General features: G+C 42.3%; 1 protein-coding gene across 6 annotated transcripts in view; it reads right to left on the bottom strand.

Moving 5' to 3' along the window:
* Positions 1-1277: 1277 nt before the first annotated feature.
* The window catches only part of prickle2b (prickle homolog 2b), a 115816-nt gene continuing 94657 nt past the window's right edge, over positions 1278-22436 (bottom strand). For 3 of the 6 annotated variants that reach the window (XM_061833092.1, XM_061833091.1, XM_061833096.1), the window contains 7 exons: positions 16423-16606; positions 12311-12424; positions 11783-11920; positions 8682-8885; positions 6420-6606; positions 4328-5197; positions 1279-4255 (listed from right to left, as the gene is read on the bottom strand). In XM_061833092.1, the coding sequence (XP_061689076.1) occupies positions 3309-4255; positions 4328-5197; positions 6420-6606; positions 8682-8885; positions 11783-11920; positions 12311-12424; positions 16423-16606 (2644 nt within the window). In that variant the 3' untranslated portion in view covers positions 1279-3308. Of the gene's footprint in view, positions 4256-4327; positions 5198-6419; positions 6607-8681; positions 8886-11782; positions 11921-12310; positions 12425-16422; positions 16607-22226; positions 22364-22436 lie in introns of those variants that run through there. The other 3 variants (XM_061833090.1, XM_061833095.1, XM_061833094.1) reach the window with 3 other exon arrangements.

Below are 22436 nucleotides of genomic sequence, written 5' to 3'. Positions count from 1 at the left end.
AAAGTGTGAGATGCTAATGTTCCCTCACAGGAAACCACGGCATTATTCTCCGTGGCAACTAACCCGTGTGGCGCTCAAGTGTTGTCAACATTTCACAGCTTGCATGCCCATTGAAACCTCTGCCAGGAGTCTTAAAGGTGGCACGTATACAGGCAGGATTCATACTCAGTCTGACCCAAAAAAATTTAAGGGCTTTTGAGGGGCATTCTTTGGGGCTGACACGAAAAATTTAGGGCTGACACGGAAAAAATTTAGGGCCGACACAAAAAATTTAGAGCCATCGTGGGAAATTAAGAGTTAGGAAAAAAGACTCACCCAATGGTGCCATTAACCGTTCTTGGTTCATCAAATGTTCCAATACCTCAGTACCTGTGACAGTGATCACCTGTCGTCGCCCCTTGTGGTAGTTCTCATTGATATGACCATTGTCAATGTGTTCAGATAACAGTATACAGAAAAACAGATTCTAACTACAATTGCAACTATATACACAAATGTCTTCTACTGATGTCTATCTCAGCACCCCTACTCTAGCTCCTTGAGCCTACCCAGTGCCCCCTCTATTTGTTGCTGCAGAGGTGCCAAAGTGGCTCTCTTGTCCTTTGCTCTGCCTCTGAGTGCATTGGCCTCGGTGATAAACCTCAGATTCCTCTTTTCTTCTGCCTCCTCACACAGCCTGTCACCCTTCTCAATAAGCTTAGATATGTCAGTCTCTATTCTGGCTTTTTTGGCTTTGAGGCAGTAGAGATGAAAAGTGGGCAGCGATGCCAAATGTAGCCAGGTACGAAGTCTTCCTTTCCCCACAGTGGTAGTTTTTAGCAATGTCGCTGTCTGGGAACATGACTGCAAACACTTTCGAATTATTTTCACAAGATTTGTAACTGTAATGGCTGCAGATCACTTTTAAAGTCCACACGATCTCTGCCTTTAACGAGTCCGTCTTCATGTATTGAACTACGTTCACAAAGCCTGACTTCTGGCTGGACAACTAAAGGTGCGCATTAGGGATCGCAACCAGTTACAAATAACCGGTTATAACCTGTTTTCGTTTTTTTTTAAAAACCGAAACCATAATCGGACTTTCGAAATCGGTTAAAATTCCCAATCATTTCTTCCGGTTTCGGTACTCCATATTGCGCTATTTTTTCAACATCATTTCCACTTTTTTCAAGTTTCGCTGTTAGAGTAAAATTGGACTCAAAAGAACATTCAGTTAAATCAAAGAAACATCAAAGATGGCATCGAGGAAACGCTCCAAAGTATGGGAGTAAACTTGTTTTATTGGCAGACATCAAAACACTACTCGCATAACAGGGGGAACTCTGTGAACTCGTCACTCCGGAAGAGCAACAACAAAAACAGTCCGTGCGGAACCCTGCACCCCAAGTCGAGGTCCCGCGGGTGAATTATGTAAACACCACAATGGTACCGGTTTTAAAACCGGTTAATTGTTTTTTTGCTACAGCTGTTCGGTTAAAACCGGTTATGAAAGTAAGCGTTTTTTTGCAATCCTTAGTCCGCATGCACTGCTAGTACCACTGCCTGAAGTTGATGCTTCACTATCTTGATATTTTAGAAACAGATTCATACCAACGGAAGATGAGAGAGTCTTCGCCAAATCAGCGTGTCTCCTATTTTTCCGGTCCGACTCCAGCGCTTTGACGCCCATCTTTTCGAGCTGGTAACTCTGCTTGCACAGATGGCAGTAAAACATGTGCCGATCTTTTGGATCTCGACAAACCCAGCTTCCAAACTCCTTACTTTCAACCCAAGCTTCTTGAAAAATGCACTTCCCCGTGATACAAGTTGGATCGATGAAAGAACTACGCTACGTCGTAACGAAGACGAAGTGAAATGCCTACTCACGCAAACAAACAATGGAATATCGACAAGATGGCGACTAGTTGTCAACACGGTGACTTCCGTTGACAATTTCCGGCTGATTTGGACGCCAGACGGATCGCTATTTTTAAAAAAAATAAAATAAATTTATTTTTTAGGGAGAATTTTGGTGGTAGAGGTCCTCCCTTTGATTTTTTTTTTAAATTTAAGGCCTTTTTAGGGGCTTGAGCGGTTTTCGCGGATTTTAAGGACTTTTAGGAGCCCCTAAATGCACCTTCGAAAATTTAGGGGTTTTTAGGGACTTTTAAGGCCACGTGCGAACCCTGACAGGCATTCTCGGACTCCTGCATTATACCTGATTCCCTGAGGTGTGTGTGTGGCTGTAATTTGCTGTGATTATACTGTATGTGCTTTGGCTTGATGATCATTGTGACACACTTGTTTCAGTGTGTTGGATCAATTACATCACTGTTGAGGTGTGTGCGATGCTTATAGTATAAGCCTTATACCTTTACAAACTTTCTAGCGCAGTCAAATCATCAGTCAATTTTTATTTCAAAACAGGATGTTATAACAGTTTTATAGAGTTTCGCAGGAAGATCCATTGGCTTGGCTTGTTCAGCCTCAGTAAAGTCATTTATGACTGTAGAGGGAGACCTGGCAGAAAAAAACGTTACTTATTAAGACTGAGTTTGCCAACTATGCAAATTATACTACAAAATCAGTCTGCTCTATTTCTTCAGTGATGGCCTTAAACCGGATTCTATGTTTAAAATACATGTAGCTGCCATCTTGCACATACCGAATTACAAATTCAACTCTACTTCAAACTCCACTCCATTATTCATGTATGCACCAAACATGTAGGCAAGCGTTACAGTGAACAGATGTGCGTTTTTTTTTTTTTTTAACACGCTCTCTAGAGATGGACACAAGCTGTCATCTGAATTAAATCGCTGAAATAATCCTTCATTCCAAATGAAGGACCAGGTCTGCCAAGCCACACGTGCATATTTTGGTATCATCTACTGTACGTGATACATATTTAATACATAAGCGATTCTATCCATACAAAATATAAAAATATGAGGACTCACTTACACCCTATTTATTTATTATTTACACTGATGTCCTTAACTTAAGTAAAATTATTAGTTCAATTATCTATGTACATAGTATGAACCCAATGGAACAGCACATCCTATTCTAAAACATCACACCATGAAAAGTTAAACTGTACCAAACCGAATACCTCCATCTAAAAAAATTGCACATCATCTTTTTGGGGGGAAAAACATTGAAAGAGCACTGCATTAGACAGGAAAAAATTACAAAAACATGCAAACATTGCTGTGTTTTTACAACCACAGTTTGATGAGGACTATTGATGAACAATACAGTGGGCCTTAGTCCACTCATTCTCCAGTTGGAGATTATTAGTTGATACTGTAGCAGATGCGAAAATGTTACGAAATAATGCAGTTTTTGCTTTTTCGCCGTTTATGTGTGGTTAACTGTGCACTGCGGTTTGCTCCTCCCATTCCCGTGCTGTATTTGTGGACGAGTTCCTGATTGCTGAGGTAGCGCATCTGGAGGGGTCGTGGTATCGGCTCCCCAAGAAAGTAACCTTCGTCCTCTGATTCTGATGAAGAAGAGCAAGTGGAGCACCAGTCGTCATCATAGTCATCCCAAGAGTATCGATTCATACCCATACGCCGGCCAGCCCCGGGGTTTTGGAGCGTTAAGTCAGATGTGGTCCTGGGGCACTGCCGAAATAGTTGAGGATGGTATCTCCCTCCTCCTCCGACTCTAAACTGGTCCCTGGAACTCCTTGGGGGAGGGAAGCGATCGTAATCCTCTCGCACATTATGTGGTGTTCTTTCGTGAGGTCTCACCCTGCACTCTGCAACCAAGTTGAGAGCGTTTTCTGAGCGGGAACGCTGGGATCGTCTGGAGCGGTGGTGGTGGTGGTGGTGTCTGCGTCTCTGAGGAGCTTCCTCTGGTACTTCAATCCTGACGCTTGCTCCTCTTGCGCCTCCCCCGGCACCACTACTCACCCTGCGCTCACTTATAGGTGGCAGGCGGGCAGCATTGGCACTGCTCACCAAACCCAACTTGTCTTCCTCCTGGTAGGTGAATCCGGGTGGTAAATGAGCCGTGATCCTCCCCGCAGCCACAGTGGAGGGATCACAAAACTGCAACTGGTACTGAGAGGACCCGGAGGGATTTATTTCCATGTAGGGCTGACCACCATTGACACTGTGAAGGGAGTCGGAGCTTCGGAATTGAACTGAGGACTTAAGGGCGTCTATGTTTTTTTCTGAGACGTTCATTCCAGAGTCTTTGCTCAAATCAGGCATGGAGAAATGAGACAGGTGTTCTTGTCGCTTCCCATCTCCTTCGGCCGTGTTACCTGCGGGGGACGACAAGGTGTTAAGGTCATTTTACAGTAGCAAGGGAAAATGGTGGCCATGTCCACACTCACCTTGAGTCTTGGATAGGGCCAAGGACTCCATGGATCCTCTTGGGGTTTGCTGTAGCGGGGTCAGTTGCTCAGTGAAATTAAGTGCATTGATGGGGTTCCTGCTTCTAGCCACCTGGGTTGCAATTGAAGGACCTGCATCTCTGTCCCTCTGGAATCCATGCAGACTGATCGAGCGCTTGTCTACGGAAAAGCCAACGTTATGCAGAGAGAGCTGAGATACCTCAGTGAAACTTTTCTGTGTTCTTAGCTTTGGGGGACAGTAATCATCTGGAGATGACTGTTGGAACCACGTGTCATTCAGAGAGTGACCCTTAAGTGCAGAGATTGGTGGCCTCTTTAGACCACCAGTCTCCTTGACCCTGTGGTCCTGGTGTTGCTGCCCAGTGCGTGGGAGGTTGCAAGACGTTCTGACATTGCACTGACTGAGGAGCTGCAGAGGGGTGGGGTTCAGGGTCAGTTCAAGTTGGGATTCAAATTTGTAACCATCAGTAACTTGCTTCTGGTTCTGCCAGGCTGGTGGCTCACGTGTCAGGCTGGGGGTTTGGCTGGAGAGACTCAGTAGGTCCATTTGTAAAGACAACGGGTCCTCCTCGCCTGATAATGTCTCTGTCTGCCCTCCGCCAACACTCTTTGTTGCCTTGGAGCTGCGTCTGGACTCTCTGGTGGAGCGAGCGCTTTGAAAAGCAGAATCTGAGGAGTCCGAGCCATTGGGCTCCTCACCCAGACTGCAAGAACGGGAGCAGAAGATTTGGCCCTGCTTGGGCAGGAAGGGGCGACCCAGCAGGGAACGTTTACAGCGGGCACAACAAAAGCAACCCTCCGAGGCGTGCCAGTGCTGCCCATCATACGTCATCTGCCCCTGGTCAATCCCTGCAGGAAGGATACAGCACTAAAATGACCAACTACAAGAAACCAAGAGGTACATAATGTAATTTGAGAAAATCAGCAAGATACTTTAATTAAACTGCACTCGGAGGCGATCTTATTCTTCATCTACATTTTACCAGCCATGAATAAATGAAAGATTTTTTGATATGAATATATTAGCAGGCGCATGTGGAGATAATATATTTTAATGGGTAATTGGTGCCATATGCATTTAAACCTTCACTTTTGCAATAGTTTTAGGGATTAGCTATTTTATTATCAGATGACAGCATTTGTTTTGAGTTCATTTGAATTTAGTGCTGGGTTTGGTCTCTCATTATGTAGATGTTTTATTGCTGAAATTTCTCTGGTATAATCCGCATTTATTTCCACCAAAAATGGTTAAAAATCTGCACCTTGTACATCAGGATAAAGAACCCCCCCCCCCATTTTATCAATGCATGCCCCCATCTAGAAGTTGTGAAAAAGCTCGACACTTTCATTCCAATATGCCACCGCCCTCCAGGTTATGAAAAAGTTGTACACTTCATTCTAGTCTGGCACCGCCATCGAGAGGTTATGAAAAAGGTGTAGCCTACACTATTGTTCGAATATGAAACAAATTTGTGAAAAGTTCATTTTTAAAAAAAAAAAAAAAATCTGACTAACTACTTAACAACCATCATTAATTTCTTTGATTTTTCTGTGTACATTCTGAAATGCTAGACAGTTTCACTAATTCCACTAAAATAGAATTTAATGTGCTTCGCCTGGCACTTCATGTTTTCTTGAAAGATTTTTACCAATCTTACAAATTCTGACTGTGTAATCAAAAACATATGCACAACTATGTTTTCTCATTTACTGAATAAAAGTAAGGCTGCGAATTTCAACATAAAACCAAGCAAAAAAAGTGTGAAAATAATGTTTCTAATTTCAAAATAATTTCTTGAAAGAAACTCACAAAATACATATAATACATCATCTTTTGAGCATATTGATAGAAGCATAAGCATGCATTGTAAAAATGCATTGTAAATACAGTAGGTTAGAAGAACTTGAGAATTTTGAGGTCAACTTTGAGGGTGCATATTATACTTGGGTGCACATTATTTACACAAGAGATTAACGGTATAAATTATGGGCCTTACAGAGAGAAAGCCTTGCACATTTTTTCCTCCACTGACCTATTTAGGAAAAAAAAGGCTTAGACAGCGCATCGTACCAATATGTTCTCCACAGGAATCGCAGTACTCTGCATAGAGAGATTCAAAGCAGGAGCAGCAGTACGGTCTTCCCTCCTTCATGATATAGCGCTGGCCCCCGAGCATAGTCTCGCACTCGAAACAGCAGAAGTGCTTCATGTGCCAGTGACGGCCCTCTGCTTCAGTGCACTCGTCTGCCAAGATGATCTATGAAGGAACAGATAAGATCTTAATCGCATAAGGCCTACAGAGATAAAACCTCACTTGCGATGTCACTGACATAACGTCTCCGTTTTTCCCATCAGACATGCTTCTCGCTTCAGCAGCTTTGTACATTTAGAAGACTTGTTTGCTGCAAGGTTTTAGTCATTATGTATGGAAGTATAATCCGTGCAATTGGTTGTTGGAATTTCCAATAGGTTTATGTGCCCCCCCCCCGTATCTAGCCTCTCACCCAAAGACAGCTGGGAAAGGCTCCTGCTCACTGGCAACCCAAATGAGGATAAGAGGCATAGAAAATGGATGGGTGGATGATTTCTTTTTTCTTTGTTACAATTGTCTGGACATTGGTTTGCTCCCAGGTAACCCGTATCTCACTCACTCAGGGTGTTTTTGCCCCAGGGTTCAATTTTTGAATTTAGATGGTAAATCTCTTACAGTGGATTTTATCAAGTTGTTAACTTGATGGTTGGTAAAAGTGTTAGAAATTTGCATTCAAGCCTTCCCTTCTTCCCCAAAACAAAATCAAATTTAGATGGCAGAGGAAACCTTCCATTCCTTTTATCGGCTGTGTTTAAGCCACTTCAATTACCTCTTGGCTAATGTGTGCTAAAAACTAAGGGTACACTCACACTGTACCAGTTTACTGATTTAAATCCACTATTGTGCACTAATTTGGAAAACTGCTTGTTTACGTGTGCCACGACTGCAAAATATAAACTTTCCAAAATACAATATTTCAAGTTTGTTTTTGTATGAAAGCTGCTGTCTGTCTTTACAGTGAGTAGAACAGTCATAATTAGCCTAAATATTTGTATGAAAAAAAACTTTTCGGCCATCAAAATAAAACAGTCCACTGAGAAGTGAGGCAGTAACTGAGAGTGAGTTCTTGTTTATATCAGTGATGACATATCAAGCCAATGTGCTAACTCGCTCATTGGGCGCAGTTTGAAACTTCCAATGGTTGCAAGTGTCATGAACTGAAGACCCCGTGTATTTATATCACGCAAAGCAGATGTTATTATTACTGACAAACAGGAGAAATTATCATTGCATGTCTCCTCATGTATGAGGAATTGTGTGGGACCCAAGCACAACTGCTGGGGCCAGGAAAGCGTACTGGATGGGAACGCTAACATTAGTCAAATGAACTGGCATTAAGGCGCCATGCGTGCCCAAGTCTAGGATGACTTTAAGTGCTCCTTGAAATTTTGTCATTTGGGGTTGGTCCCTTGATGTTGTTTGTAATCATCGTTCTTCTTCCTTCTCTGGAGTTTAAAAAAAAAAAGCGTGGAACAGGGTGACTAAATAATATTTCAAGCTTAAATTGTTATTTCTTTATGTGGGGCAGTGGAATTAGTTGATAATAATTCATGCATTGGTCCAGACAAGGCAACAGACAAGTTTGAACCGACAGTGTCTTTTTCAAGCTTGTATACTGTGGAGAAAGGGATAAAGTTATAAAATGTAGTCACTGTCAAAGCACTTTGACTGCGTGACAGAAAAATGACAGCGTGTGTTGTCCACAACTTCGAGGCTATTTGAGCCTGTTCAAAGATGAGGGTCCGCATAGATAATGTATGTGGAACAACTCAATTAAATTAATGATGAATTCCAGGCACTGCTAATAAGCTTGCCTTTGGTTATTCAGCAACCACAACAAAATGCCAAAGAAAGGAATCCTTAAAAGGAAAATTAAATACTTGAAAATACAACGTTAGGGTTCATTTTGAACAGATGAGTGGTTATTAGGGTTTCTTTGTCATTAGTCATGGACAACCATGTGATGTTTATTTCTTTTTGCAGCCCCTCGTTCAAGATCGACGTGTATTTTTAAATAAGCAATAGTGTCCCCATTTAGACAGAGCCGTTAGAGTTAACCGTCTGGAGATTAAAGATGAATTTATTTATAGTTTAAGAATGTGCATGGATGTGAATAAAACCAGTGAGCATCATATGACAGCAGTTTAGAGGACACTTAGACAGTGTGTGTGTGTACGTGTGCGTGTGTGTTTCATGGTGATGTGTCAGCACATGATGACTTGCTCATGACTGGAGTTTACCTCATCACAAGCTGTGCAACGCGGCTTCAGCCTCTCCGCATGGTGCCGGCCGCAGTAGATTTTCCCGTCCTGGTAAAAGTAGATGAGGTCCACCAGCAGCTCATTGCACATGCTGCACACGAAGCAAGCTGGGTGCCAACACAAGGCGTGGCCAGCACGTGATGCAAACACAGCGATGTCGCCACCATTTATCTGGCCGCCGCACTGCAAAGAGAAGGAAAAGCGGATGTTTTTTTTAACACCTACCATGATGTAAACATTCATATTAGGCACAGAAACAACAATATACCGGGGCATTTCTTTTATCTTTCCCTTAATATATATAATATATATAAAACTGCAAGCAATAACTCTAATCATGAAAATACTGTTAAATGATTACATGACTGCAGTACTCATCATTATTATCATGTTTGTAAAGGCAAGTTTTATGATACTTTTGTACTGGATGTCATCAGATTGGACAGATATGATTAATGTTGTGGCCATTGACTCCTTGGCTCTTGGAGCTATTTGGTATTTAAACAATTTAAATGACAAGAACCTGTCAATCACTATCATAATTTTTCAAACAGTTGTACAATTTAGTCACTGGTGTCTTTGGACAGCTCTTTGCTCTTGGCCATGTTACAAGTTTGAATCTTACTGATTGTATGGGGTGGGCAGGTGTCTTTATGCAGCTAACGACCTCACACAAGTGCATATGATTCATGATAATTCATGGAGTGCAGGTAGACTTTTAAAGGCGGACTAATAGGTCTTTGAGGGTCAGAATTCTAGCTGATAGACAGCTGTTCAAATACTTATATGCAGCTGTATCACACAAATAAATCGTTGAAAAAAAAAAAAATCATACATTGTGATTTCCGGAGTTTTCTTTTTAGATTATCGCTCTCACAGTGGATATGCACATACGATGAAAAATTTCAGACCCCTCCATGATTTCTAAGTGGAAGAACTTGCAATATAGTCGGGTGTTCAAATACTGATTTTCTTCACTGTATGTACAGTGCATGAAAATTTAAATCAGAAGGTGTGTTAATGTGTATGACCTTCACTGTTAAAGGCATTTGAATGTTGGACAAAGGAGAGAAAGCAGATGTTATATAGATGGGAGACATTAGCATTTAGGAGTAAAGGTGGAGGAATTGGAATGATAAACAAGAAGGAAAGAGGAGGAGACACATGGTCAAAGTTCAGGAGGGGAAAGTAGATTCAGAGGGGCGGGGAGGTGTTGACAGGGGGACAGTTATACAATCAGTCTGCTGAACTGGAAAAAGGATTACAGCTGCATGGAGGCAGTCGCGAAGGAGGAGGTTTAATCAATACACACTCAACACCCGTATCCCTCATGTATCGAATGTGTTGTGTGTTTGTGTGTGTGTGTGTGTGTCTATGCCAATATCTGCTGAGTGAATCTGAAAGAAAAGCTGTAGAGCAAATCTTCACCAAAGGCTTCAACTGGACAGACAATTGAGCCACTCTGCCTCTGACTGCTGTGAGCTGAGTGCAATCATTGCTAGCTTTTTGTCCCTTCATGAAGATTTACGCCGCACTACACTCCATGGTCCATGTGACAGTTACGATTTTTGTTCTCCAGGGGAACATTAACAGAAAGAAAACCCCCACATAGAATCTGAGATCTCCAGATCTGAATCAGGTCACTTCCCAATGTAGATAGAAATCAGATACACATCAGGTATCTGCTACAATGTTGAGTGCAGCGTAAACACAGGTCAAATGTCAAATATAACTAGACGTAATTGAAATCTACTCAGTGGTGAGAAATGAACACCCGGGCCTGTCCAAATGCACATTTTAGTCACACTTTATGAAACCTGTTCATTTATTTACACTATTATAATGGTTTCAGATTTTACAATATAGTGCTTTTTTTCCATTATCAACAATGTGAATTTTTTTTTTTTTGGCAGTGGGGAGGGGGCTTTAATGGATTAATGACATTTGAATGGGGAAAATGTATTTGACATACAAGTAAATGAAGTTACAAGCTTGGTCACGGAACAAATGAAACTCATCAATCAAGGTACCCTAGAAAAAAAACAAATCTAAGCATGAAATGTCAATTGGGTACCTTTGACATTATGGTCCCAAAAGGCAACCACAAGAGTATAAAGTATGTGGATGATGGTAAATATTGGAGGCGGCATGGTAGCAAGCAAGTTTTCTAGCAAGAATTTAGACACATTTGAAAGTGACAAGTCCCAGAGGCACTATGTAATGAGCACTTTTCAGACCAACAAACACTGTTATTGTTTGTGACAGCTCAGATTTCAGCTTGAAGAATGACACACTAGCACAGATACAAAAGAACATTGATGAAGAGGCAAAACTTTACACAACACAAAACCAAGTTCATGCATGAGATACACTTTGTACAACTTTAAGGCATCCAGTATACAGTCCACTTACTGTACAATAAGTGCTGTGTTGACAAGTCTGCCTTTACAAATTTTGACAGTATCAGAGAATTATTTATTTAAAAATGTGTTTATTACCTCCACTAAGCGTAAAGGTTGTGTATAGGACATCATGTGAACAGCATGAACTTTATACAGGTGCATCTTGGATCAAAAATAAGGGGATATATTTTTCTCAATGGTCCTGCGGTAGAATTCAAAATGGTGTCAACCGCACTGTCCAGCACGCCCTATCAATCACAGCGACATATAACTTCGTGCAACAGCTTGTTGCAAATGAAAAGTTATGATCATTCAATTATGGTGAGGAGCTGTATAAATTTTATGATATGGTTTTTCCCGGGGCACATTTCATGATTTCACTATAAGGCTGCTCACCACGACTCTCACTGGCATAGCCACGTAGAAATTACTGTATGCCGAACACGCAATAAAAAGAAAGTTGTTTTTTCAGGAATCCTTTTGCTCATTTCTAGCCTATGTCAATTTGCATCACTTCTCACATGAATCACTAAATGGTCACATCACGCCTTTGACCTTCATCCACCAATCAAAAAGGACATTTAAAAGTCCGATTATGGCCTGCTCCCACTTTAACAGTCAATCGCTTCGGTCGTGTCATATGTACTTCTGTAAGAATGATGTTTAAAACATTTCTACCTGTTCACAGATGGCCCCCGTCATTGTCACCGGGAAAGGGCGCACATTGCCACGGCCGAGGTTTTCCCGTTTCCGCTGGTTACTGAAGAGCTTCAGCTCCCGCTTCTCCTCATCATCCAAACTGTTGCAATAGCGCACCTGAACATGCAACAATAACATGAAATGACATGTTAAGGTTCAGCATTCTTATGCATGAGCATTTGCAAACTTTGAAGTTCAACACAGGGAATATCAATATTCGACCAAATAAGTTCCTGCATTTTGAGGTAAGAGGAAAAGCTAATGTAGAAAACAGCAAAAATCTACCAAAAGACCACCTTTAATGATGGTTGGTCTTTTGTTGATTTGGCTTTTTTCACCCAATTACATGTAGTTCTACTTTATTTATCGGACATTTAGTACGCAGTCGAGCAAACTGAGATTATACAATTCACCTTTAACCAATGGCCTTGGCCTGAAAGCGGGAGGAAGAGGCAGATGGATGGATATGGATGCAGGTGATGGGGGAAAGGACCGGTTTGGGCTCACCTCGTTGTCGTGGGGCGGCAGCTGATGGAGGAGCTGTTTGATTCTGTATTTCTCTCCCGGGCTGTTAACATAGGGCACTTTGTCCTCGGGGAGGGAGCTGTAGTATTGGTGGACCTGAGAGAGAGATGAGAGGACTGTTTTGGATGTCGACAGCCATATTTATGACAGGGTAATTACTCAAAAAGTAAGAAACTGGTGAGTTTTTACTTCAGCCATTATTTAAAACTCAAGTGTGCTTTTCTTTCGTCTGTGCATCCAGAAATAGTCACAAACCACCTGGCTCATTTGAAGCAAACCTGATGGTAGGTCCATTAAAATATGAGGGCAGATCTCATTAACCCTGACAAAAATTCCATTTTACAAAGTAGTCAGCTCTGTCCGAATTAACTTTTTGGGAATTTTATGGTTGAGTGCATATATCTGTTTCCTAATATTTGAATCTTTTAGCCTTATATTCAGACCTGGTTAGAAGAAAGGATTTTGATTTAAGAACAGCGATGACACCCCCCACCCCCCACCCACACACACACACACACACACACACACACTCACGTGCTTTAACCCAAAAATGCAACGTTGGAATCACTTTGATTTATGGAACATAGACTGAACGAAATCTTCACTCTCCATCTCTACACAGGGACAAGGGAATGTGACCTGTCACATGTGCGCGTACATCTGCACATGTGGATAAGAAGTGATTAACACACGTGCAGGTTGAAATGTGTGTTCATAAATAGGTGTACAGAAGCGGGATTAATGTTAATCTGTCCATTCCAAACTACCCGGACATTCTTTGCAAAGCAGAGGTAGACAATGAATGTCATCTTGCAGTTATTTATGGTAGGATTGCTATTGCGCTGTAACAGGGGGTCGACGTATAATGGAGGTCGAGCACTCAAATATGAATGAGAGACGGAGGGGGGTTGAACATGAAAGCAACAGCATTCTGAACGCAGACTCCTCCACAAAAGGTCGCCTATATGAGATACAAGAGTATGCCCATGCATAAGCATGCATGTAGAATAAGAGGAACTAATTGCAGTAGTTATAATGGCAATTTTAAGGAAGGCCCATGAAGCAAATCATGGGAATGAAAAGGTGTTAAATTCCATTGACTGGGTCAGGACAATGTTGACAACTCATCTGTCATCTGAATGGTAGTACTGACTAGAAGCTATCATCTTTGTCCTTGGCAATAACACTTGGTTTGTCAGTCACACACTTACACACAGCTCGACCCACACCTAAACTTTTCTTACACTATTCAACGTGGTTTCCATAAATCTTGTTCAATTTTCAAGGCATCACATTCCGCTTAAAGGAAACATCAGGTGGTTCCTTGATTTGGACATGCACACGCATGTTTTACTCTTCATATAGATTAATAGCAGCGGCCTCCTGTTGGAAGGGTAAACCAGATGCTTTGCGGCTTTGAATTTGTTGGCATCAATTGCTGATACAGAGGGCGGAGAGACTTTTGCCCAGCAGCAAGCCCCAATGAGGGGACGGAACTTCAGTTCACAGAGTGCTGAAGGGCTGATAAACATGCAGAGAAAACATACAATCCACCAGAGGAGCACACAACACATGCTTCCAACAACAACAACACCGTTGCATTTTGGAGGTGAAAGGCCCACCGCCCTGATGATAAGATCTGAAGACAGATACCGCACAAAATACACACCCGATTGCGGCATGAGGCGGGAGGAGCAGCTTGTGATAATAACTGTAATCAAAAGCAGATGAAACTAAAGACAGAGCACAATCTCCATCTGCACCGAAAGGAGCGTTTTGAATGTTAAATGGTTGGGCTTGCAGCAGAGTGATGGCTTCTGCTGGTTTATGTTGAAGTTAGTGGTCAGACAGCTGGAGGAGACCGCATCCGGTACCAGTGCTGACAAGCTCCCGATAAGCCAATATAGAGTAAATGTTCCTGGAGACACATTTAATCATTGAGGACACTGAAGACTGTTAAAAAAGGGTGTGTCTCTCAAGGTACCATGAGAGGGACTAGATAATTATTACACTTTTCATTAAATTACACGGTTTATGTCACCCATGTGGTATTGCAAGCCCGGAAACTCAGCTCATCAGGTACCAGAAAAGATTAGCAGTACTTTAACACCTACTTACTAGCTACTACCAGTCATACCAGAAAAGCACAAGAGGTGTCAGTTTGGTGTATAAGCAGAGCTCAATTTGCTATGTCAATGCTTCGTGCAAAAAGGCCAGGGATAATTTAGGCTGAAATAAATTTAAAAATGAAATGATGTGTGCACAGCCATCCATGAGAATCAGTACTGTATTTGTATGCTAACGTTTGATAATCAGTGCTTTGTACAAATTACAGTCAAAGATGGTAAATGCTATTAGCAATGGCTGTAAAAGAAGGGAATCCATGGAAAATAGAATTGCTCTTACTAGATCAAGCCGCATACTGTGACTGACATTAGAAGCAAATCTTTTTGCCAATTTCCACCATAGCTGATTTTCATTTCACAGTTTGTAAAGTACATCTTTTGAAAGCCTCATCTCTTCAATCGCTGTCTTTATCACTGAAACCATAGCGTAACAGAACTGACAGTGATAGGACTAAAGCGACCATGTTCTTTGTAGAAAAAAAACAAAACAAAACCGATACACATGACGTGTTGCACATGACTAAGCTCTTTTCACATGATGCTTCTAATATCAAAGTCTGCTGAGCAACATGATTGATTTTGACAAGCTTTGACGTGCTGACAGTGGACACATTATTATTATTATTATTATTCACACTTTAGCTCAGTGATTTCTCCATGATTAATGCTGTTTTGTATTGCTAGATAGATATTTTATACTTTCCATATTGTTGTGTATACACACCACATTCAAAAACATTACATTTTTTTATCCACTTATTCCTTAAATCTCTTTACAGATAGACAATCCAGACCTGTTTTTTTGAGAGGCATGACTTAACACCATCATCGCCTGCTAAAGTGTACAGTCCATCAGGGCATCAACCTCCCAATAGGAAACTGAAACCAACTGTTATGATACATGATCTTAATTTTCGCTTCTCACTCTCCAGGCCTCTGAGCAGAGGATAGCCAAATTTCCCACATCAGACCTCCATTGCTGGTAAGTTCTTCATTCTTAGGAATCAGTGTCGTTGTCATTAAATAGCAGGAAAATGTGGTGAAATCATTCAATGGCTCAGGTTCTACTTTAGCCTGACTGCTGGTGAAGTCGCACTACCTAAGACATGAGCGTAATTGCCTTCAAGCTTGGACACGTAACCCAGGAGGGGAATGAAAAATAGCCCCTAATGGTGAAAACAGAGGGCTCTGTATTGACCAGTTCATTACTCTTCACTCATCACCAAAGAAGAAATTGGCTTCCATAAACACTCCTATCAGCCGATAAACCCTCTCACATCCACAATTAAATGAAGCAATAGGGGTCTTTAATGTGTTTGTGTATCACACGAGATTATCTGCGCCGCTGCGAGGCTGATGAAACTGACAGCAAACATGTTTGCAGACAGAATGACTCAGGAGATGAATGTGACCGCGAAGCATTGTAATCCTTGTTATCCTTTTGCTCACAAGCTCAGCATGTAGCTACTATTTAATGGAATACTTATGGACTAATGGAATTTATTGGAATACTGAAGCAGGTTCTGTAGTGTGATGTGAAATGTAGGAATTTTTTTACTTGTACTGTATCTAATTTGATAATCAATCCAGGTGTTGTGTATGAGCAAACATGACTCGTCTAGTTTCTTTAAAATCAGATGAGTGATACCACCATTAAATTTAGGAGAAATGCTAAGATTAACTCATTGGACAATTACTCTGTATAGCAATGTAATGCGATACAGGAGCGCTGTCATAACCTCAATCTTTGCAAAGACGATTGAGCACAGCTATGAATTCAACAATATGTTTACGATGATGGATTTTGTTGGTACCAGTGTTAGCATTGCACTCTAAAAAGGTTAGGGTTAACCGATAAAGCCGTTATAACGGACCTTTCACTGTAAAGCTATGTACAATAAATTTCTTGTGACTGTATACTAGAGTGAATACATTTTCAAAAAAAATGTATGTTCCGGTAAATGGTACCTGTTCAGGTTTGAGTCCTGGTGGCACCCAGGCGTACTCCTCCAGGGCACATCCAGAGTCATCGTCTGAAGTAGAGTTCCTTTGGAAATCGTACATCAGCTTGGTGACCGTCTTCTCCATTTCCACAGGCATGGCAGTCACTGCATGCTCCTCCCAGCGACACTTACAATGCACACAGATCTTCCTATCATCAGAAAAAAAGCAGGGAAATGACTTTTAAATACTAAAATATTTAACTTACAAATGCATAGCCAATGTTGGAGCTTAAATATGAACCAGCTATATTGTATGCTCTTTAACCCTCCTTGAGCAGTCACCTTATCATGGTGGAGGGGTTTGTGTGTTCCAGTGATTCTATGAGTTAAGTTGTCCAGGGCTTTTCACCTCTGGGAGGGCCATCCATGACAGGTTTTGGGAGAGGGATCAGACAAATCATGAAAAAAACGACAGCTATGATGAGTAAATTGATGGAATTGTGTTTTCCTTTACTCGGATGCAGGTCTCCAGCCCACCCTCGGAACCAGGCCTAGGGGTGGGGGTCAAAAGCGAATGCAGGTCCCACTGTGCCTCTGGGAGGGGACACAGGGGTCGTGTGCAGTGTGAGCTGGGTGGTGGCCGAAGGCGGGGACCTTGGCCATCTGATCCCCGGCAACATAAACATGCCCAAGGGACATGGAATGCCACCTCTCTAACAAGGAAGGAGCCTGAGCTGGTGCTTGAGGTCGAGAAGTTCCAATTAGATATACCTGGGCTCGCCTCCACACACGGCTTGGGCTCTGGTACCAGTCCTCTCAAGAGCGGTTGGACTTTCTTCCACTCTGGAGTTGCCCATGGTGAGAAGTGACAAGCAGATTACTTAAACGGATTACTTACTGACCCCCATCTTGGGCCCTGTAGATTTGGGTTCATCCCGGTGGACAAGACTGTAGCACTCGCTTTGTCTTCAGGCGGGGGATGGGTCCTGATGTTTATGCCTACACATCAAAACAGCACTTCAGAGAACCCACCCTGTTTAGAGTCCTTATAGCGAGCGCCATAGAGCGCTTCAGTCAGGGACTCTATTGTTGTGCTGGGGGAATTCAATCCTCACGTGGGCAATGACAGTAAAACCTGGAAGGGTGGGATTGGGAGGAATGCCCCCAATCAGAGCCGGAGCTTATCTCTGTTATTGGACGTCTCTGTTCATCAGGGATTCTCCATAATGAACAGTATGTTCATGCATAAGGGTGTGTACATGTGCACTTGGCATCAGGACACCCAAAGCTGCAGTTTAATGATCAACTTTGCAGACCTGTGGCCGCATTTATTGGACACTCATGTAAAGAGAGGGGCAGAGCTGTCAACTGATCGCTACCTGGTGGTCTGTGTGCTCTGATGGTGAGGTAAATTGTCAGTCCAGGTTTGGTTTGAGCAGAGGTAGTAAGCAAACTAAATAGCTGACACTTAATGGTTCACCACCAACAATCTCAATGTGGACATTGAAAAAAAGTTCATTTCCCAGCAGGCAATTATAAAAATAACTCATTTAGTGTATATAGCGTAACCCTATCCTAAAATATCCTACCAGAGACATAGACCGTCCAAAAATTGGAGAAGCTTTGGGATAGGGTGTTGGGAGCATAAATCAGGCAAAACTGCCATTTCAAAAAAAGCCAACAATATTCGCCTTTTACATAGTCCGGAAAAGATGAAGGTCAACGCAGGCGAAGAGAAACTACTGGATGGGACAGTCAGGCTGGTTCCAGCCGATCAATTCCCCATATTACACCTGGTAACACAAGCAGTAGGTGTCAGAAGGTGTTTAAACTCCTACCTCCGACAGAACTTTGCTCACATTCTGGGGAAAGCGGGGGACAACGAGTCAAAGTAGACCATGTTCCATGCCTAAATTGCTGAGGGAGCTGACTTGAACTGTGGCCGTAAGGTGGTCGGTGCCTGTCGTAGCAGCAACCCCTAAACACGCTGACAGACACCAACAGTAAGGGATGCCGTAAAGATGAATAAAGACTCCTATTGGGCATGTTTAGCCTGTGGGACTCCTGAGGCAGCTGAGAGGTACCAGCTGGCCATACTGCTTTGATAGTCACTGAGGCAAAAACCTGGGTGGCAAGGAGTTCGGTGACAGGAGGGAGAACCACTTCTGGATGCCTTCGAGGAAATTCTTGTCTCCCATCTGGCATCTCAGGATGGGGAAGAAGATTCAGAAAGAGCAGTGTGGTTTTCATCTTGGCCATGGAACATTGTAGCAGCTCTACTATTTTGGCAAGGTCCTTGAGGGTGCCTGGGAGTTTGCCAACCAGTCGCCATGTGTTTTGGGGACTTGGAGAAGGCCTTCGACTGTGTCCCTTCAGGGAATCCTGTGAGTGACACTTCAGGTGTATGGGGTACCAAACAACCGGATATGGGCTTTCAGTTCCCTGTGGTTCATATTAACGGCAATTTGTCAGATTTGTTTACGATGAAGGTTGGACTCCACCAAGATTGCCCTTCGTTACTGATTCTGGTCATGGTATGGTCAGAATTTCTAGGTGCAGCCGAGGTGTAGAGGGGGTCCGGTTTGGTGGCCTCAGTGTTGCACCTCTGCCCTTTGGAGATGACGTGGTTCTGTTGGCTTCATCAAGCCCGGATTTCTAACTCTCACTGAAACGGTTTGGAGGCGGTTTCCAACAGAGTGATGTGGACTTTCTATGGATCCATTGTGGTGAAGAAGGAGCTAAGCAGAAAGGCAAAGTGTTAAATTCATGGGTTGATCTAAGTTCCTACCCACACTTATGGGCAAAAGCTTTGGCCAAAACAACAAAATTCTGGATACTGGTGGCCAAAATGAAAACAAATGGGGTATTAACCTTGGTCATCAGGGAGGGGGTCAGTCAAGAGAGGAGGAATATAGGTGGCTTGGGCCTCTGATTAGGATGCTATCAAGAAAACTCCCTGGTGAGGTGTTCCAGGCAGGTCCCATTAAGAGGAGACCATGGGGACAACCCAGGACACGCTGGACAGACTATGTTTCCCGGCTGGACTGGGAACACTTTGGGGTCTCCTCAAAAGAGCTGGAGGAAATGGCCAGGGAGAGGGAAGTTTGGGCTTCCCTGCTAAAGTTACTGCCCCCCAGACCAGACCATGTATAAGCGGAAGAAAATGGATGGATATATGCTCTTTAATTCATTAGATTTATGGAGCGGAAACATTTTTCATTTGAGCTCAATGATTCAGAGAGAACACCATGAGCATGGAGACATGCTCTTTAATAAATCACCATTAGCGTGAATTCATCAAAAACAGGCAGATACATTATATTTTATTTTTGGCTCATGAAACAAGTCTTAAATCCATCCCTCCATCCATCCTGAGTGTGATCTGTGTGGTGGTTGAACGCGGGTACCTTAGCGGTCCAATCCCGGCTACAGAAAGTCTTAAATATCCAAAGGAATAAAGGAGCCATATTTTTACAGCCTTTTTCAGAAAAAAAAAAAATTATCCCACCTAACTTGGTCCTAAGTACAGTGAAGGCCCAAATCATATTTCTGTAAATACCCTGCGACATTTTCATTGAACCAAATGGGCTCTTTATTTATCAGGGGAGTAAACTCCTCTTAAGTCAAAGGTCAAGGCCTCCCACAGTACATCTTAACATAAAAATGTTCAAGCCATGAGTACAATGTTGACACACTAAAAAAAAAAAAAAATCCAGCATTTTGTGTACTGACCGTAAGAACAGCAGTGGCTCTAGCACCATCTACCCTTTAAGAATCATTGACTAGTCAAGTCATTTGAATCAGTACTTTGGTATTGTATCGATTTTTGGCTCTTTTCAGAAGAGGCCACAATATTATTAAGGATGCTTTGCTTGTGCACAGTGGAGCTTGACACTGCTGTTCAGAGACAGAACAGTAACTTTCACTGGTACAGTGCACTGCAAGAGTAGGACATTAAAAAATGAGCCATTCAATCATACTGGCAACTGCGATAGATTTTTTTTTGCGTGGGGGGGGTGTTATTTACACTTGTCTAAGAATAACGTCAGCATGTAGCATAACTATGCTGTTTAGTTTCCTTCCATTCATTGGCAAGTTCCCCTATCAAGTTGCAGCGATATTACACTATATTCAGAGAAAATACAGCTGTCACCATCCTATAACACCTTGCTGTGGAAAGAAACCTGGACAGAATAAAATAGAACTACATGTCTGGATTTAACCATAGAATCACCGGTTGTAAACAGACCCCCCCCCAAAAAAAAAAAAAAATAAAAATGGGGTACTCAGTGAGACTTTGCCTTTTTAAAGACTTATTCCCAAGCAATGTGTTACGGTTAAAACGTTAAGCTGCATTGGGGAGAAAGAAGAGGTAGATGATTAAATAAATGCAAATAACAATACAAGCCACTTTCACTGACTAGTAACTGTGAAAAAAAGTTGGTAAGGTACATACTATACATACAGATTGCCTTTGACCTTGACAGCCCCTCAGGCTGCAAAAAACAAGGAGACAATCTCATTACCTTCCCAGACAGACGCCCGCTTGTCTAATTGAAAGCCCTCATTGAGGAGCTTAAAAACCACTCTCCGCAAACTGTTTGAGATGCTGACAGCTAAGTTGATAAAAGATATGCTCATGTATAGTGTCTGAAGTGTCGATAGCATGTTGCACGTAGCTACTGAACCCTTATCTGTTTTTTTTTCTCTCCAAAAGAAGCATCTTTTTAACAAAACACTACAGCGTGTTTGTATTAGCTCTGATGGATGGTTCTGATAGACTTTAACGAGGTTTTAAACGATCCCTTTTCTCTGCACATACAAATGCTTCTCCTGGACATGTCACAACTTGTCATACGGCATGTGAAGGATATAGATAGGTCAAAAGTTGGAGGCGTTCTCCATCACTGCTTGTTGTGATCCCTTCCCAGCTATTACTGTCATCTCGAGTTTAAAACAGCACTCTGAGCAGAGATTCTGCAAACGTAGACAGGCAAACCACAAAATGCACCAAATGACATAGTATGTATAACCTTAAAATTGCTAAATATGCTTTCCATCAACATATGTGGATGTGATAAAAAGGCCAAACCTAACCAAATGTAAAAATGAAAAGTTGCACAAATGTCAAACAAGGCAGTTTGGGCTGCAATGGCAAAACACTGTTGTACAGAGCAACTAAACTTTGTTTTTCTAATTTAGCCAAGTTTAAGCTGCAAATGACAGGAAAAAAAAAAACATTCATTCAAACAAGCATAAGAGAGATTCTAAAAAACAAAGAAATACCACCAAATGTGAAGACAAATGAAGAAGTCACCGACTCTGACGGCATGTCAAATGGTCAGCTGTTTCTATTTCTGCTGCCCTGGGGTCTTGAACATAGTGTACACAAATAGCCTAGCAGGACCTAAAAGAAAGTATTTGACATTCCATTCCTTCTTGGAGGACCAATTTCAGTGTCCTGGGCCTTCATGCACAAAAGCTGCGCATGCACAAAAATGTAGTGTACATTCTTTTTCAAATGGCAAACTTCAGATGGATCAAGAGTGAAATGACCGTGGAAATGTGCGGTGACGCATGTCAACTTCATATCTGGCGTACAAACGTTTCTACAGCTGTTACTCCTTTGGCAACACTTTGAGGTGTTCTTGGGAAACTGTTAGAATGAATCAGCACACAAGACACACACGAACAATTACCACGAATGAACAATTTAATTCCTGGCAACATTTGAATTCATCCATGTAAAAGAGGGAGGGATTTCTCTTGTTCCCAGGGTATTTAATGAATCATTGATATTTGTGATATTTCCCTGATGCCACCTATTACCCTCACAATCTCCAGGGCAGCACAGGTGAGGACATGGTCGGAGGGGCGGCAGGATCCGGTTGGTGGAGTGTAACTCTCTTCGGCGACACTGGGGATGCCGGAGGAGATGCCAGGAATGGTGGACCAATCCTCTGCCCCTGTGAATTAAGAGACACCTGGGGCAGTGAAGGAATCCCCCAACATGTAGTATGTGGCTGTGACTGCGTCTTT

Source organism: Syngnathoides biaculeatus, chromosome 10 (genome assembly GCF_019802595.1).
Source record: "Syngnathoides biaculeatus isolate LvHL_M chromosome 10, ASM1980259v1, whole genome shotgun sequence".
Lineage (NCBI taxonomy): Eukaryota > Metazoa > Chordata > Actinopteri > Syngnathiformes > Syngnathidae > Syngnathoides > Syngnathoides biaculeatus.
Note: the sequence above shows the minus strand (reverse complement) of the source record. Positions and strands in the feature narration are given on the sequence as shown.